The sequence below is a fragment of the Diachasma alloeum genome, unplaced genomic scaffold, assembly GCF_001412515.2.
Source record: "Diachasma alloeum isolate Michigan unplaced genomic scaffold, Dall2.0 Dall_scaffold_00760, whole genome shotgun sequence".
In the NCBI taxonomy this organism is placed as follows: Eukaryota; Metazoa; Arthropoda; class Insecta; order Hymenoptera; family Braconidae; genus Diachasma; species Diachasma alloeum.
The window spans coordinates 127,057-145,485 of NW_021680890.1; the positions used below are offsets into that span (position 1 = coordinate 127,057).

The 18,429-nt window shown below is 39.0% G+C and overlaps 1 protein-coding gene across 1 annotated transcript; it reads right to left on the reverse strand.

Moving 5' to 3' along the window:
* Positions 1-1,368: 1,368 nt before the first annotated feature.
* On the reverse strand, positions 1,369-17,634 carry LOC107044552 (guanylate cyclase 32E). Its single transcript, XM_015266470.1, has 15 exons — positions 17,568-17,634; positions 14,364-14,554; positions 13,536-13,733; positions 12,575-12,697; positions 11,404-11,602; positions 9,563-9,640; positions 8,573-8,817; positions 7,714-7,859; positions 7,014-7,152; positions 6,672-6,762; positions 5,372-5,574; positions 4,862-5,032; positions 4,540-4,716; positions 4,081-4,246; positions 1,369-3,371 (listed from the first exon to the last, which is right to left on the reverse strand). The coding sequence occupies exons 2-15, from the start codon at positions 14,538-14,540 to the stop codon at positions 1,912-1,914; spliced, it is 3,573 nt and encodes a 1,190-aa protein (XP_015121956.1). The 5' UTR covers positions 14,541-14,554; positions 17,568-17,634; the 3' UTR covers positions 1,369-1,911.
* Between the last annotated feature and the right edge of the window lie 795 nt (positions 17,635-18,429).

An 18,429-nucleotide genomic window follows, 5' to 3' on the forward strand; every position in this document is an offset into this window, starting at 1 on the left:
TCCTCACGATTTACATTTAACGAGACAACATTCTCCGTGTTGAATTGTTCCAAAAATATCCTCGAAAATTTTGATAAAACATCGAGAATTCCAAGCTAATGCGATATAAACCGACTGCATGCTAAATTAAATACTGGATTAGTTGGTAAGGGGAAGGGGGTGATGAGGGAAATTGTCAACCTGTACAAATGTGGCTGGAGTGTGTCTCACCCACTCCATCGGATCTCATTTTATCCCGTCGTAGGAGACAAAGACAGTGGTTTTTCAGCATGACTTGTTACACGATAATCGTCGGCCTGACGTCAAATATCAAATGATTTCGCTGCGTGAATCGGGACTGACTCTTTCAATTGTAACCAACCGTACTCCCTAGATTGAATGATGGTTGTCGAGGCTAAGTTGGCCGACAACCACTTCACCGTGAATAAGACGGCACGCCAGTTACCATACGACTTTTTTTTTTACTTTGTATTCATTGTAATACGGCATTCTCTGGAGATGTGCAGTATTTTTTATGTAGGGGAGAATGGTGTGGAGTCGATTGGGAGAGAATGTTGTTGTTTCAGTGTCAAAAAGTGTTGAGGGTCAAATAAGGGAGATGACGGGAATAATCCACTCGTCTCTCCTGTTTGGGCCATAGGAACTTTTGACGCTTTTGATTACTGAGTTCATCTCTCCCGATTGGCCTTCAAACTTTTTTGACCCTTAAGAACATGCAACCCTCTCAGCCTGTCTCTCCCGTTTGGTCCTTAAGAATGTTTAACCCTCGACTGTCTCTCCCGCTTAATCCTCAAGATTACTCAACGCTTTATATGGCCCTTCCGTTTGACCCTTTGAGACCATTTGACCCTCTACCTATCGCTCCCGTTTAACCTTTCATCAATTTTTGACTAACAGAGATGAAAGAAAAAATGATGAAAATTTCGCTCTACATTAGTTTTTCAACTACTACTCCATTTTGCCCCCATTCCACGCCCTCCAAATTTTTCCTATTTAGGCTGCCCCTTCGGTATGAAAACACCACCGAACACTCGTGAAATGACAAAAAAAATTTCAAAACACTTCCATCATAACTTGTTATTCACCACCATTTTCCCATCAAAACAATTCAATGATGACAAAAAAAGGGGATTTAATAGATCGTCGTAAGTATTTGTCCCCGTTTATTGTTCTCGCGAGGAGAACTAATCCCGGACGTCGTTCACTGACAACTTCCGGAATGACAAATTGCCGTCACGAGACACTGGGCCGTGAGAGACACTCATATTTCGTTCGTTTGAATGTAAAAAATGAAAAATCATTATTTTTCGCATACTGACACTCATCGCAATTTATTCAATGAAAATGTGTACAATTCTCGGAGTTTGTTTTTATTATTGAGGAATGTAGAGTTGATACTGAGGAACAATGTTGAGTGGATTTTTTTAAAACACTCGATTGATTCCAATCACTTGACACACACTCAAGATGTCTATCTAATTCGATAATTAATAACGATTAAGCGATAAGTACATTGATATTCCGTTCAACCGTTGGGGACCTTGATCTTGACATCAATCTATCTATCTTTTATCGTTTTTCTTAATACTGGTAATTAATTATTGATGGATGTGTTAAGAAACATTTATGAGAACAAGTGAAATTCTTATCTGAATGTTTTCACTTGAACGTAAGAGGATAATTGAAATAGTTTATCTTACGTCATATCGTAATGAAAATTATGTTGCATTTATTTAGGATAATGACTAGAAAAAACGATTGCTCCACAAAACACGAGCCTTCCTTGATTGTCGCACCCCATCGCCTCAGAATAATTTTTGAAATCGATTCATTTTTACACTGGGCAATCACTCTGAATTAAGTACATTGTCATGATTTTAATACTTATTGCAATACTAGACTTAGGCCATTTTAGATCAGAGGGGTAGCTTCTCCCGCCAAAACTTGACAGAACCTCCCGACACCCTTGACCATATACCTAGGACTCCCCGGAACGGACTTACAGACTCCATTAAAGCAATTCTCCCCGAATTCTAGTTTTTCCACACAAGGACAGGAGCTGCTGGAGGACCGTGAGCCCTCCATGCACCCTTTACAAGGACTCCACTCGCCAAAAATCACAGTCTTCCCTTTGCTCTGATCCAACTGATCAGAACTGGCGAATCTCAACCTTTTCGGTGATTCACTTGAACACCTGAGGAAGCTCATCCTGATCGCTTTATTCTTCAGCGAACTTTTAGGCACCAGGATTGGATCCAACTGCTGTCTCTTTCCCTCCTTCCTCCCAGGCTCTTCCCCATACAGCCAATACGTCACCCGCTCCCCTTTTCCTTTCATCTCTATCAACCCCCGCTCCTCCAGATGAAACCCCCCAATCCTATCGAGCAGCAGTTTCGTCTCCTTGCTGCAATGAATCCTCAGAGGCTGTCCCGTTGACTCCATCCGACTAGCTGTATTAACTGTATCCCCGAAGAGGCAGTACCTCGGCATTTTCAGGCCCACCACCCCGGCGCAAACAGGCCCAGAGTGGATGCCAATTCTCAGCTGAAGCTTGTCAAAAGGTCGATGTCTAATACTGAACTCCTTGATCTTGTCCAGAAGGCAGAGAGACATGCTGGCAATTTCCCCAGCGTGTTGGATACCGTTTCTTATCGGAAGACCACTGACAACCATGTAGGCGTCACCAATGGTCTCCACCTTGTAGACATCGTAGTTTTCGATCGTTGCGTCGAAACACGTGTAGAGATCGTTGAGAAAGTCAACGACCTCCAGAGGTGTGCTCTCAGCCGACATCTGGGTGAAGCCCACGATGTCCGAGAAGTATATCGTGACGCAATCGAAACCCTCCGCCTGGACCTTGTGGCCCTTCTTCAGCTGTTCAGCCACGTATTTTGGCAGCATTTCGTACAGGAGCGCGTCCGTCTTCTTCTTCTCCTCAGTCAGCTGATCTGTCCTCTCGTCGACCAGTGCCTCCAGATTGTTGGCGTACTTCTCCATCATCGCCATCATGTTGTCGAAAATGTTGGGCTTCATGCCTTTTCGAAGTGGTCGCAGCTTGTTTCTGATGGCTTTGAAGTCGGGACGAAGCTCTGGATCTTCTGACCAACACTCCTCAAGGCAGTCACGCACAAAGTCGAAGCAGTTCTCCAGGTGCTCCAGGGATGGTCGCAGGGGGAGGCTGGGGGGCACGGGATTGCAGAGCTGGGAGAGCAGGTGCGCTGGGGTCGAGGAGGTCGGACCGAAGGGACCTTGCCGACCGTGGAGCTCGTAGAGAACTATCGAGAAGGAGTAGATATCCCCTTTCTGGTAGTCTCGGGTTAGCGGGGGAGATGTACGGGAACGGAGAAGCTCCGGCGCTCGGTACAGCAGACCTGTCGGTAATTTATCTTTTTAATTTAATTATAGATTTTTGGGAGATTGGAGCGGGGGAAAAGTGCAATTTTAGGGGATTTCATTGTTTGAGGGTCAAATGGGAAGGATGGGCGGATTGAGAAGAAGGTTGAAACCTTCCTAAGGATCAAGAGGGTCAAACCAAGGTGAAGGGAATTGATCAAAAGGATCCCTTCCGTTTGACCCTCTTCAGGGTAAAATTATATTCAGAATGGAATTTGACTCTAAAGAACTCAAGGGTCCATTCAAGACCATTCGTTCCGGAAGATCGTTTGAGACTAATTCAATAATTTTTTCAGTGAGAAGGGTTAAGAGGGTCAAACGGGAGGGATAAGTAAAGTGATTAGAAAAATCAAACATTGTCAAGGATCCAGGGCGTTAAACGGGAAGGATGTCTGGAATAATTAGAAAGAGTTTGACCCTTTTTGTTATTTTTTGTGTAAGAGGAGGGTCAAGAGGGTCAAATGGGAGGGACTAGTAAAGTGATTAGAAAAATTAAACGTTCTCAAGGGTCAAGGGGGTCAAACAGGAAGGACGATTGGAATAACTCGAAGGATGAAACGTTCAAGAATCAACTTTGACCTTTATGACCCTTTGTCATTGAAAAAAAAAAGATGGGGAAAATAATTAAATTTATGTGAATTTCGATCTACATTAGTTTTTTCCTCTTCAAACACTGTTTCCCCTTACTTTGGTATTTCTTCATGACATCCTGGGGCTCGCAATCAGCGTCCCTCTTGAATTCACGTAATCCAAAATCAGCGATTTTGACAACCCATCTTGAGTCGACTAGGCAGTTAGATGTAGTGAGATTTCCGTGGTACCTTATCACCGATTCGTGCAGGAACATCATCCCCTGGAAGTTATTCCAATTTATTGATGTGATTGTCATCAGTTTCGTAGCGAAGCGGTAAAACGATTAAGGTCGACTTAGATCTTTGCTCGATTTAGAAATATTTTTCTCATAGATATCTGACTGTGCCCTACCACCATTCATTTGACATTTCTGATTTGGATTTTTTTTTTTCAAAAAATTTCTACTGCTCACGTGTTTCATTACTTTGACTTTTCACACATAAACCCCCTTAAACCGTTTTACCCCCGGGGTCACTGAGTTTTAGATGAGAAAAGTCAGTGGACAATGATTACTCTGATGATATCACCGACTAAGGACGCCATGAACATGTTATCTAACTTCATGTCGTCATTTTCGATGATGTCTTTTAGGCTTCCCCTCGCGCAGTATTCGGCGATGATGCAGATGTTCGGGGGATCTGTGCAGGCACCGATGAAGGCGTTCAGGTTATCGTGTCGTAAATCCCTCATCTGGAATGGTGACATTCGAATCAAATTTATTTTATTGATCTCGATATTTCTCTTGAAGTGCAGGAAGGAAGTTTTAAACCAAGTCCAAACGAGCTTTTGACTTTTTTTTATAGTGAAAAATTATTTATTTAAAATCCATATTTACCATTTTTAACTCCTTCTTCATTTCTCTTGTGATCTCGATAGATTTTTTTCTGACTTTTTTTATAGCAAACATTCGACCCCGATAGAATCCAATCTGTGTGTAGATCATTGAATATCGAAAATCAGCATCGGGATTTGAACTTAGTGATACTTGACTGGTTCTGACCACTGGCTAAACCAGAAAAAAGATTATATATAATTAATTTTATTTTATTTGCATGATCAAATGATCGTTTTTTAAATTTTACTTTTGAAGCAAGGAAGAGTTGTCCATCTTCAATCTTCAATATCTCGTGATCAAGCGATGCGATTTGGACGAGAAATTTTACTTTCCAGTTCTCGAGTTATCGACAATTGAAGATAATTTACTTTATTTAAATGTTGGAAATTTAATGGGTTTTTGGGGGAGTTAAGGGGAGGTTCACCTTAGGAAAAAAATTTGTAGTTGTAAAGTTTTTGCCCCGAGGTGAACCTCCAACCTCCCCTTAATGTTAATGAGATGATTTGACACCTTGGTATTAGGCTTGTGGGTGGGTTCAACAGTCCCGCCCTCCTCCTTGGTCTCCCTGATCTGTATATCCTTGTAATTGACCTTCCAAAGTAGTGAATCCAACTCCTGTTCGTACCTCCAGTTTCTGTACAGTATCAGGATAATTGCTATGAGAATTAGGAGTATTCCACCAGCAATTCCCCCGACAATCTCCCCTGTGTGCGCTGCAATTCATTAAAATGGTCCGCAGTCAAGCGAAGTTGAAAAAGTTTCATTCATTATCTTAAGTGGGGGAATTTTATCCGGCGATTAAAAAATAGGGAGTGTTCTCTATTTTGCAATCGCTGAAACTTTATTAATGTTTTGTGAATCTGGACGAGTGAATGCTATTTTATTTTTTATTCTGTTGGGATGGAATATCAAGTATGTATTTAGTGCTGGGGGCTAAGTGGTTAAGAGTCTAATGTGTTGAGGGTCAAATGGGAGGGACGAAGGAAGTGATTGCTTCGGTCATCTCTCCCATTAGATCCTTCCAATCATTCTATTCGTCTCTCTCGTTTCACCGTCAAGACTGTTTGAATTCAAAGAATATTTGATCACAACCCGAACATGATCACCTGGTTGACCCTCTGGACCCTTTTTGTCTCTCCCATTTGACCTTTGGAGAACGGTAGAAAATATCGCTCTGTTAGGATTTCGTGAGTATCAAATGGGAGAGACGAGCGAAGTGATCACTTCACCCTTAAGAGTGTTTGACCCTTTTGATTACTCTGCTCATCTCTCCCATTCAACCCTTAAAAAGATTTGACCCTCCGTCTATCTATCTCTTCCGTTTGACCCTCAAGACTGTTTAACTCTAACAAACATCTGATTCTTGACTCTTTTGTCTCTCCCATTTGTCCCTTGAGTCAAATGGGAGAGATGAACGGAGTGATTAGACGAATCAACTGTTTTCAAGGGTCAAAAGAGAGGGAGAGAGAGAGAGAGATCAAGAGGGTTAAGCGGGAGAGACGAGCAAAATAATCATTCCATTTGTCTCCGCTATTTGACCCTAAAGAACATTTGAAATATCATCATTTTTTTGAGTAATAAAGGTGAAAAAAAAAGTTATCTGAGTTTTCCTCTACATCAGGTTTTTTTTTGCTACCGTTACCAATGCATTGCTCTATTCTCCAATGCTTTTTCAGGTTTTTTTCCCTCTCCCAATGAATCATAAACGAGTTATTCACATCAGCAGTTCCAAAAACAACCATCACAATCGTATAGATGAATGCTTCCAATAAAGTGATCTTCACAATGCGAAAATTTCCACAAAACTCACAATAACATTTTTCCCCATGATATCCGCAAAATGGTTCAGCCACGGGTGGAGCGCCAGCGATCCAAGTTATGTCCCTCGTAAGACGTAACTTCTGCAAGTCCAGAATAAAATAAATGAAAATAAGAACGAAAATTGTGAATTCGGTGTAAATGAGCGGTGAATCGATTTCCGGTCTGTATGCAAGCTCGGGGATTCTCTCAATATTTTTCTTTCCTTTCCCTCCTCATCGCTTGCAGACAGTGATCCACGAGAATTTCCCCGGAGTGAAATGGTCAATCGATGCTTTTACGTCTGCTCCCTCGTAAGTAAGAAAAATTTATGTATGAAAGAGGAGATACTCACCGGCAAATTGGACGATTCCTCTTTACCGACAAAGTGTCCTATTGGGTAGAGACCGTGACCTTCCTCGGGATCATCCTCGAGGGCAATGAGCGTGTAGTTTCCCTCTGCATCGCCGTTCTCGTCCATGTATACCATGTATCTGCAGTATTGTGCGTGAATTTTTGTTCGGTGAAAAAAAATTCAGATAATTTTTTTTTCATCATTTTGACTTAAAAAAATGATGAAGAGCCAAACAGCCTTGAGGGTTAAATGGGAGAGAGGTGGAGGGTCAACTTGTCTTGAGAGTTGAACGGGAGAGTCTCTCCCCTTTGACCCTGTTGACCTCCCTCGGCCTATCTCCCAGTTGATCCCTAAAAAAGTTTAATGCTTCTGATCACTTCGTCTCTAATTTGAAATCTCGGAAAGTCGGACGATTCTTCCTAATTATGCATTTATCAGTAGTACCTTTCTCGTTTTTGAGGGAACCCTCTACAAATAACTTCCCTATATCTAACCTCTCATTGTCGAGATAATTCAACAATTGAGCGATGTAAAGACTCGGTCCGTGTTACCCCACTCTCCCTCTACATTCATTCTTTTTTACTCTCGTTCTACTTGCCCCATTCTCCCCAAAATATGCAAATCCCCCGATATGAAATCCCAAGAACACGATAAAACCCCCGAAATTACCTATAAACCATCATATAAATGAAGAACCTACCCCATGGCACTGCGATAGTGAACCCCATGTAGCATCTCCACCATTTTCCTTCCATCCCTGGGGTCTCGTCCCTCTTTCAAGGCACTGACTAACGCTCTGGCATAGAGATGTACAGCATCGTAGAGGTAAGCCGTCTCCGGTACGATCTTACTTGTTCCAAAAGTGAGAAGTGCACGTGATACGACGTAATAGTAATAGTACATTATGTCACAAGGCCGATAAAAATATTTTCTAACGAATGTGATTATAATCCTCTCATTCGGCTCGAAAATTTGTCGGGAAATAATTTTATATTCCTAGGACTGAAAATTATTTATCGGTCCTGGGGGCATAAAATACTGTATCACATGTTGATAAAAGTATTATTGGCCTTGTGATATAATGTACGAATTATCCCCGTGTAGTACTCAATATTAGATTGCTTTGATCTGCAACGTTGACACTCGCCCGAAAAAAAAAAATTCGGATTATAAGCACACGAGGCAGAAAAGCTTTTTCGTCCGAGGGCCGAAGTAAATTTTTCATCACACTGTCTGCAAACGACGGTTCAAAAAATCACGTTTTACGGACACTGTGATGAAATAGTACATTGTATCATCAGGCGATAAAAATATTATCTCACGAATGTGACTTTATCACATGAGTCAGATAATATAATACTTTTATCGGCGTGTAACATAAAATATTTGATGTTCCAAGGGCCGAAAACCGCATTCTAACCCAACCGATTGGGGTTAGAATTAACGGTTTATTCGTCCTAGGTACATAAAATGTGAATAGAGGAGTATATGGATGATTATGAAGGATAAAACGATTTATTGAATGAATAAGTGAGACTGGAATCTCGGTCTTCAATTACCCTGACTAGACCCCCGAGGGTCGCAAGGGGGTTTGTGAAGTTGAATGGAGGCTTTCCTCGGTATTCATTTATGATTCTTGTGAAATTCTTGGAGATCCTGGGAGGGGAGGCGACGATACTGAAGTAGCTGCGGTGGGCGCGAAGGAGGGAGGGGGTTGTGTGCTCCTGAAGGAGGCCGCGGAGGTATTTCGAGGGCTGGTGCTCGTCGTATTGCTCTATATCTACGCCGACCACCCAGTATTCACCTGGAATTTTTGAGGGATTATTGAGGAGTGAAAGGGGTGAAGGGGGACAATAGGAGAGGGGGAGGGGAAGTGGAGCGGTAGGGAATCTGGTTATTCAAGGGTCAGACAGTCTTGAGGATCAAATGAGAGAGACGACTGGAATTTTTCCGTTTGACCTTTAAGAGCGTTGGACCATTCAAGGGTCACGAGGGTCGAACGTTCATGAGGGTCAAATGGGAGAGACAGGGGAAGGGTCAAACTTTTTCAAGGGTTAAATGAAAGTGAGGAGGGCGAAAGGGGCGGTGGGAGAAAATGGAGGAGGGGAAGTGAAGGTAGATAATCTGGTTATTCAAGGGTCAGACAATCTTTCCATTTGACCTTTAAAATCGTTGCACCCTTGAGGAGTCACGAGGGTCAAATGAGAGTGACGAGTCAAGTTTTTTCTCTCGTTTGATCCTTGAAGATTTTTTGGTCCTCATGGCCCTTGAAGGGTCAAAAGGACGAGCAAAATTTTATTGAAAAAATGTCAAATTTAAAAAATTGTGAAATTAAAAAACAATTCCAAATTTAGAAGATTTTTTAAATTGATTACTCTCTTTTTCAATTTGAAAATTGAAAAAAAAAACATTTTTAAATTCAAAATTTGAAACAAAAATTGTAAATGAAAAAAAATAAATAAAAAATTGTTATTGTTTTTTAACAAAAATTCTGACGCAGGGCAAACGATAAAATGCTTCGATTTTTCAAGAATATCTAAAATAATTACCATTATCCAATAATTTTCTCTCATCAAGTGCCATCAGCAGTCCCATATGCTCATCATAGTTACCGAGTATAACATAAACTGAAAATACCCAAGAAAAGACACATCAGCCATGACTTAACTTCCAGTTCGTCTGTTGGCCTCCATCCAATTCCATTCCCACTATTATATATCACTTAAAAAAGAGCATTCTGAAAGACCATTTTTATGAATTTTATTTTCAGCAAAAGTTTCTTCGGGAACTCCCCCTTCCCGCACGCGTAAAAAGTGAAAACGAACTGTGAAGAGAATGCTTGCGGGAATAACGAGAGAAAAATTGTACGAGAAAAAATTGGAGAAAGAAAGAGAGAGAAAACGGTTTTAGCGTTGAAGTCTGTGAAACGTCGTAAAAAAACGGAGTGACTGGCTCGTAAAAGACGATCTCCTTTTTCTCGGCTTCTCTTTTGGCCCCTTGAACCCTCGATCGTTGCCCAACGATCCAATATACCCTGTCCAGGACTCGACTCAAGTTGAATCCGAAAAATTTACGAGGTTAAATTTATTCCGTACTGTTTAAGTTTTAAACAGAAAAATTTCATTTTGAGTTATGATTTTTTGTGGAGGCAGGAGAGGATTATGTTTTCAAAGGGTCGAACCACCTTGAGGGTCAAATGGGAGGGATGAGTGAAGGGATTAAGAGGGTCAGAGCGGTGATGGAAGTTGAAGACAAATCAGACCTTAACGATGAAGAGGATTAAACAGGAGTGACGAGTGAAGTGATTATAGAAATTAAACATTCTTAAGGGTGAAGAGGGTCAAGCGGGAGGGATGAACGAAGGGATTAGAAGGGTCAATGCGCTCGAAGGAAAGTCAAAGGTTCTCAAGTGTCGAAAGGGTTAAACAGTAACAGGTTTACGGGAGTAACGAGTGAAATCATTGTAGAGATGAAACGGTCTCAAGGGTCAAGAGTGTCAAACAAAGGAGACAAGTGGAACGGTCACTCTTGAGCTCCTTCGTAATTTTTCAATTAATAGAAATTATTAAAAACTACGAAATCCCCTCTACATTAATTCTTTAATGACGTTCCAAACTTGAAAGATCTCAATTAGTCCCGAAGAATTCAATCTTTCAAGCTAAAATGTCGTTTTTCCTTTTAGCTCCACATCTACACATGTTACGAAATTTAAAATTGCTCTCACACCATTTAATGGAGTAGAACTAGTTGAACCATGTCATGGAGATTCAACTAAATAATTATTAAAAATATAAAAAAATTGTTACCTTACACTGCGAAAACAATATAAATGGCCGTTACTTCCATATAAAATAGCGGGTAACTTCTTGTCAGAAACAAATTTGATTGGTAAAATTAATTTTTTTTTCTCAGTGTATAGAAAACAATTTAAGCAGCAACAAAAAAAATTCATTAAAAAAATCATGTCTGCAGGTTTTTCAAGGACATTTTTATTTTCATTCTTCAGTTCACATGCAACTGCTCCATTCACAATGAATTTCGAGGAATAAATCAAGCCCTGACGATTAAGAAAAATATACTCGGTCTATTTTTAAACTCAAAAATGATGGAGTGCCCTCCAATAATGTTATGTAGTGGGGGATCATTCAACACTAGACACGTAGAATTGTCATGAGGTGAATGTAAATGACACATACGGTGTACGTGTACAACCGCCATGCGGGACATTTCGATACACTGATATTTATTATCACACATGCGGGTTATGTACAAACATAACACAGCACGACCGAAAATCCAAATTTATCCTCGCAATGCGCAATGTTGCACAATTGTCGCTGATAAGAAAATTTATTTATAGAATTTTTCGTCAGTGGTATTATCAACTCACTTCGTGTCTCTCGGTATGACGTCTCCACGAGACGATGAAATGGATTATTCATGTGTGTCACGAGGTAGGGCTCGGCCCAACATCTCTCGTAGGTGACAGATATGCCGGAGGAGCGAAATGATCGGATAATTGTGCCAGCTACACTTGACATCTTGTTGTTGAATTCGAATAGTGTCGAGTTCATGTACATTAAGGTGACCTGGAAGGAGGGGATTTAGCGATGAATTGATTTATTTTTGGGATGAGAGTGTGACGAAATTGAGAGTCATTCATGATGTCATTGGAAATATATTGTGTAATGGGGTGTTATGGAAATTTTGAGGGAGATTAATCCCTGGAGAATCTCTCGTAACGAAGTTACAGTCGACGACTGCGCATGGAGGGAATTTTATGTACTGCGGATAGACGAGTAAAGGTGCTCTCGCTGACATAACAAATTTCATAACGAACAAAATGGTTTTCAACTCGCATATCAACGAGTCGTAGTTGTCAGGATGTGGACGGTCTGTTGATCACCGAGGGGTGAAACGAAAGGGGAGTCTTATTGTTCTCGAGCTCTGATTCAATCGCTGAGCACGAAATTTTCCAATTTTCAAGTAACTATTTAAGTAGGCATTTGAGCATTTTTTGAATATTGATTTTATTCATCAGATTGATTTTTTTCTCATCACCTACGGGTGTCAAATAATTTTTATTGGATGTTATTCTAATTATTGAAATAATATTAAAATGCGTCTCGAGTTGGTAAACCTGTCGAGTGTTTTCTCTCTCTCTCTCAGTTGCATGGTCCAACCCATACCTTTCCCATGACGCTCACTGACATTCGAATCATGCGCCTAGCTGCGCGTCCGAAACTCATAATTTTTTGATTTATTTGTTCAAATAACTTTCTTATGAAATCTGAAAAAAATCTGAAACTTATACGTGTTTTCAAGAAAGATTTGATTTGGGTGCCATGGAAATTTCCCTAATTGAGAGTGGAGTAACCCCGGAGGTTATAGCTGGAGGGGTTACAAAAACATCCAAATTTCATTATTTTTTTTCTTGACAGCTTTTCAATGACATTATTCATAAGTTTCAACTTCGTCTTGAGTCTCTCGAATGGGAGATATTGTCGTGGGGTGGGTGCTTTATCATGTCAATAATTCACCCATTTTTTTGTTTACTTTACTTTTGTCCAGTTGAATTTCAAAAGTACCGCAACAACGGATTTTGATATCTGGGTGTCCGGTGGACGTGTCCTAGCGAATGTTGGAAACTCCACATTGTTCGAGGTTTCGTGATGTGTGCAAAACTGCAAAATACATAACATTTTTTTTCCTTGTTATTCTCAAAGTTCTTAATACCCATAGAAACTTTGTAGGACTCATATACGTGAGTACGGGGTGTGCAAATAATCGTTGAAAATCACCGGGAATAATTACTCTGGAAATCTTGTCGGATTTCCGGTTTCCGGGGGCTATTCGTCGTTCATTAAAATGCAGTTTTTAGATTAAAATTAAGGTCAAGGAAAATTTCTTGTTTGGAATCACCCACAGGGGAAAAAGGGCATAACTCAAAAAAATGTATTTTTTAATGGAAGAAGGGCGTATGTTCAAGAAGTGAAAAAAGTTGTTGAATGTTAATTGAAAAAACTTTAATGTCAAAAGCTCGTAATTATATATGTGGGAGTTGAAAGGGCGTAAGTCCGAAATTTTAAATTCATTTTTGAAAAGTTGGAATAAAAAGGACGTATCTTCGTATTTTGATACTTTTTACAAACGGGAAATTACAAAAAAAATTGGAATAAGAAAGGCGTAACTCCAGATTTAAATATTTATATGGGTGAGAATCCAGAATAAAGGGGCATAAGTCCCAAATTATCACTAATTTCATTTTTTTATTTGGGATAAGAAGGGCGTATATCGTGGAAATACGACCTTCTAACACTATACGTCCAGATACGCCCTTTTACTACTTCTATTTTTTTTTTGTGAATTTGTTGATTCAGAAGGGAAGAAAAAACTCACGACCTTTTTAATATTCCTGGGAGTTTTCACGAACAAACATGTGCTTTTAGCAAATTGAAGGGAATGAAATCACCCGAAAGAGTAAAAATCCTGTGAAATCATGGGTTAAAATTTCAAACTCACGTAAGAAATCATCGGTAAATTGAACGCTGCTGCCATTTTACCCTCGTGAACGCAAGTCTCTTGGGGTCCAATGTAACCACTGACGTTTTTTGTCCACAGTTCAGCGGTCACCAGAATGCTAGTGTCCTCCTCGCCGTATGTCTCGGCCACTATGAAGTCCAGTTTGTGTCCCAGATGTCTGAGCTCACCGGTGTTTACCTGATGTAAGTCATCCTCAAATAACTACTTTTAAACATTATTTCTCAATTTCTAAAATAAAATTTTTTTAGTTGAAAAAATCCAAGTATTTTAACATTTTTTTTGTGCAATTTTTAAAAATATGATGAAATTAAATTTTATTTTCTTTATTTTTAGAAGTTTCAGCAATTTACATCATTAACTTAGTAACACAGAATGTTTTTTAAAAAAGTCATTTTTTTGCAAAAGTAATTATATTCCGTTGATTACTTTTCATTTTTTTCAAAATTTTTGGAATTAATGACTTATTTATGCATAATTATCATGAATTGTTTACGTTTTAGTAATTAATAATCAATAATAATTCTTCAATTTATTTGAGAATTTTTGTTTTTCCAATTTTATTTTATAATTTATAAATAATTTCAATTCATAAATTTATAAATAATCGCGTCAAAAAACTTGGATGTTTTCAAGAGAAAATGAGGAAAAAATATATTTTTCTCATTTTTTAAATTCTTTATGTGACATTAGCGACAAAAATATCCTTTGGATCGAAAATATTTGGATTTATCGTATGGAACAATTTCAGTTACCTAAATTCCCCCATTCGGGAGATAATGCAATGTTCTCCGCAAGACAGTTACTTACCTCTTCGACAGCAAGATTTATAGCCCCCGAAATCCGGTATCCAGGTCTCTGGTACTCTAGATCCCCCATTCGCCGTTTTGACCCAGTGATATATCCCAATGTAAATGTATCAGCATTAACCAATCCGTAGATTGCTGTCACCAGGAGACACGCCCTTTCCAAGTTAATCAGTCGCATAACCACTGCGAAATCTAACAATTTATCGGGATAATTTAATGCTTAACAAAGAGGGAAGTGTCAATGATTGATGATGCATGAGGATGATTAATATTTAATATTTAATATTTGTTGCAAGTTAATAAATATTATTGAGTCTTTTTATTTCAAAGGAATTGACAATTCTTGCATTTTCGATTTTTAAAGAAAGAAAGAATTTAGTTTTTGCTGAATATGTCGGACTCTACGGAAGATAGACTATTTTTTTCTTTTCAACTTTTTTGTGGGGCGAATGAAGAGCTGCAAAAAAGGTTCTGATGCAAATTAAACTATCTCCATTGGATTCAAAGATATTTACAAAAAACTAAACTTGAAATGCCCCCGACAAATCGATGCTCGCGATTTTTTTTAGAATAAGCAGTAAATGATTCAATTTTTAATAAATACATACTAACAATACTAAATACTAAATACAAATTTATATAAAGTTCAATTAAAGATTCAGTTCAAAAAACGTACAGAATCAATACAATATCTAATGTTTATACCAGTATTATACTCCGTTTACATTTTTCCGACCGAGCTATCGCCCTGAGGCACAATTTTCTGGTTCAAATCTACCTTTTGATCATCCATTTGTAATAACGAACAACGATAAGGGATGAAGTGACAAAATTTTCCTTTAAAAATTCGTGATAATTCACGGAAAACGTAATTTTCATCTGAATAATGTCTCACGAAAGGGTAAAATCACTCTGGTGACATTGCGGGACATCAATATCAACTTCCTTGTTTCTTGAAAGGCACCCACAGTGCTTTAACTTCCATTAACAGCACTAGTTCAACTACAATGGACCACCTGTCAACGCCATTAGACGTCGGGGAATCCCGAAAATCCATAGTTTCGGAAGTTGACGGCAACTTAGGGGTGATGAAATGTTGAAAATAACAAAGCTACCGAAACTTGTGGGTACCACAGCCTCCCCCACAAAAACCAACCATTCGAAATACGTGACTTTGTGCGGCGTTAGAGAGTTCTAGGTACTTTGAGATGGTTTGCGGTATTGGTAGAGGGTGAAATTGATTGTGACTTGGTTGAGTGGAGGGATTTTAGCGGCGAGTGGGGCTAAGTGGAACGGTGCACTGAGAAAAAAATATACTTTTGCCAAATTTAATAGGATTTGGATTTTTAAGGGCCAAATGGGAGAGACAGGCGAAAGGGTCAAATGGGGAAATCCGTCTGACTCTTCCGTTTGACCCTCAAAATCTTGTGACCCTTCATAATCTTTTTTAGTAATAGAGATTTTTTTTTAATTCGAGAATCACAAAATCCACCGATTGAAGGGTTAATGATTTTTCAGGGTCAAATGGGAGAAACCGGCAGATGGGTCAAGAGGGTCAAACGAAGACATCAAACCCATTCTCCCATTTGATCCTCCGTAATTTTTTTTTAGTAATGGAGATGAAAGAAATTGAAGAATCACAAAATCCATCGATTGAAGGGTCAACGATTTTTGAGGGTCAAATAGGACAATCCATTTGACCCTTCATAATTTTTCAAGCAATAGGGATAAAATAATATGTAGCATAGCGGAAGTAGGTCTAATTGGACTGGCAGCAAATTTATTTTTTGAGGGTCAAATAGGAGGCATTAGTGAAGTGATCGGGAGGATCACAGATTCTTGACAGGTCAATGCGATCATAAGGGTCAAGAGGGTCAAACAAAAAATACGAGGGTCTCTTAAGAAAATCTGATCTTTCGTCATTTTTTTAACAATAAAGATGAAAAAATGCAAATTTCGTTACACATTCGTTTTTTGCTACTGTTCCAGTTTGCCCCGCTCTTACCCTATTTCCCACGTCTTCAAGACCAATTAAACCTTCACAAAATGACTGCATCCACTATTCCATCTCCTAACTTATGAAAAAAAAACATTCCTTTTGTTCTCTCAATGTTTTCACTAACAATTATGCAGAATTATTGTATACGCAATAGAATTTTACGAATTCACAGAGTTCCGTCGGTGATTTATAACTGCAATCTATCTCCTCCATCTCAGTTCAATGGCAATTGCGAAATAATATTAAATCGGAGAATTAAAAGCCCTCTCTTTATTTTCACCGCCACTTCATTTTAAAACATTGTAGTATACGTTACAAATAAATAAGTGGGTTAAATCCAGTCACGTTCCACTCGCCGGGGCATTCCACTTTTTTTTTCCCTTTTTATTCGGGCAAATGATTTTTGATAATCCGTCATCCTTGGACACCATTGCCCTCATTTTGTGTTATTTCACAGCTCTTTATTCTCTACTTGAGAATGGAGTAAACGGAAGATTAGTCACTTCTAATTATCCTCACCCGTGTGTTACGTTTTGTTGTCGCAACTCACGTGCTCATGCCTTTTATTCGCAATTTCACAACCGGTTGAATAAAAAAAGAGTAAAAGTAAGGGATTGATTCTAGAGTTTTATTATGCGCGATTGTGCCCCCCAGGGATTTAAATTATTAATATATTTAATGTTCAGAGAGCGGTGTTGTGAAGCGATCTCAGTTGTGAGAAAGAAATCATTCCATTGGACTGACTGTCAACTGTCAAATTTGTCGTCTGTGTAATTAAGCTGAAGAAACACGGATTATATGACGATTACATGTTTGTTGCATTGGCAAAAATTGAGATTAATTTAAATGTCAACATTTTTTTTTGTTTCATAATTGGAGAAAATGAGAAAAAACACCCGTTTTGCCCGAGTAGCTTTCGAAATACAGTAAAAAATTGTCTTTGCTTTTTTTTTCAAAAAAATGTTTTTTGAAAATTTTTTTAAATTTTTTTTTTCTGCAAAAGATATGGAAAAAATAACTACAAATAAATATTAAAGGTTTTTTTTTTGAAAATGGGGCAAAGCGTGTTGTTTTTTTTTGTATGAAATTTTTTGATAGCATCATTGGAATTATTTTATTTCATCAAGTTGAAAAAACTAAAAAAAAAAACATTTTTTTTTTCAATTTTTTTTTCACTAATTTTTAAATAATTTTTTTTTCACTTACCTGAAATAGTTTACGTAATTTTAGAGACTCATTGCGCCCGAAAAGTATCTCGATCTCTCGATAAAAGTGAAGAAAGAAAAAGGTACAAAAAATCGCGTGTGACTAGACTTGATATTTGGGGATAAGTGGAGTGGAGTGGACAGTAGTCGAAGGCGCGCGCGGCCAGACTGACTACTACTCTTTCCAGTACCGGCTCTCATTGAGGAGTTTTGATGTCGCTGGCCCCCCCGGGTGAGTACCTTGGATTTTCCTACTCTCTGTTGGCGCATGACCGCCCACAGACTCTTCTATTCTCCCCCACCGGTTTTTTTCCTCATCTTTCCTTTTCTTATTCGTCTCGTGCGTTTTTTGCACTTTTCGTTTTTTGGACTGTTTTCCTTTGTCAGAGGTAGACGTCTTCGGCTCTCAATCCTACTTTGCACTCCTATTGTTTTGGGCGAGCGCATAGTGGTGTTTATGGGAGGCGGTATTGTCAAGTTTTTTGGGATTTTTTTTTCAGTGGGCGTGACTTTTTCAATTTCGACTCGAATATCTTTGTTTTTTTCATGTCTATTAGTCAAAAAAATGATGAAGGGGCAAATGATCTTTAAGGTTAAACAGTCTTGACGGTCAAACGGGAGAGACAGGTAGAGGGTTCAAATTTCTGGAGGGTTAAATGGGAGAGATAAAAAGAGTAATCAGAAGGGTCAAACGTTCTTGAAGTTCTGATGGGAGGGATGACTGGAGTAATCACTACCCTCATTCCTCCCGTTTGGCCTTTACGAAAGTTTGATTCTCCTGATCACTTCTCTTGCTCTCCCGTTTGACTCTCTTGACCCCTCCGCCCGTCTCTCTCAGTTGATCCTCAAGAAAGTTTAGTTCT

What these genes read in the sequence shown, in the direction of transcription:
- LOC107044552 (XM_015266470.1), bottom strand. Translation starts at nt 14,540, where the DNA reads ATGCGACTGATTAACTTGGAAAGGGCGTGTCTCCTGGTGACAGCAATC. An exon ending in TAAATCTTGCTGTCGAAGAG is followed by an intron (nt 13,734 to 14,363) that starts GTAAGTAACTGT and finishes GACTTACATCAG; the next exon opens with GTAAACACCGGTGAGCTCAG. An exon ending in TGTCATGAAGAAATACCAAA is followed by an intron (nt 3,372 to 4,080) that starts GTAAGGGGAAAC and finishes AATTACCGACAG; the next exon opens with GTCTGCTGTACCGAGCGCCG.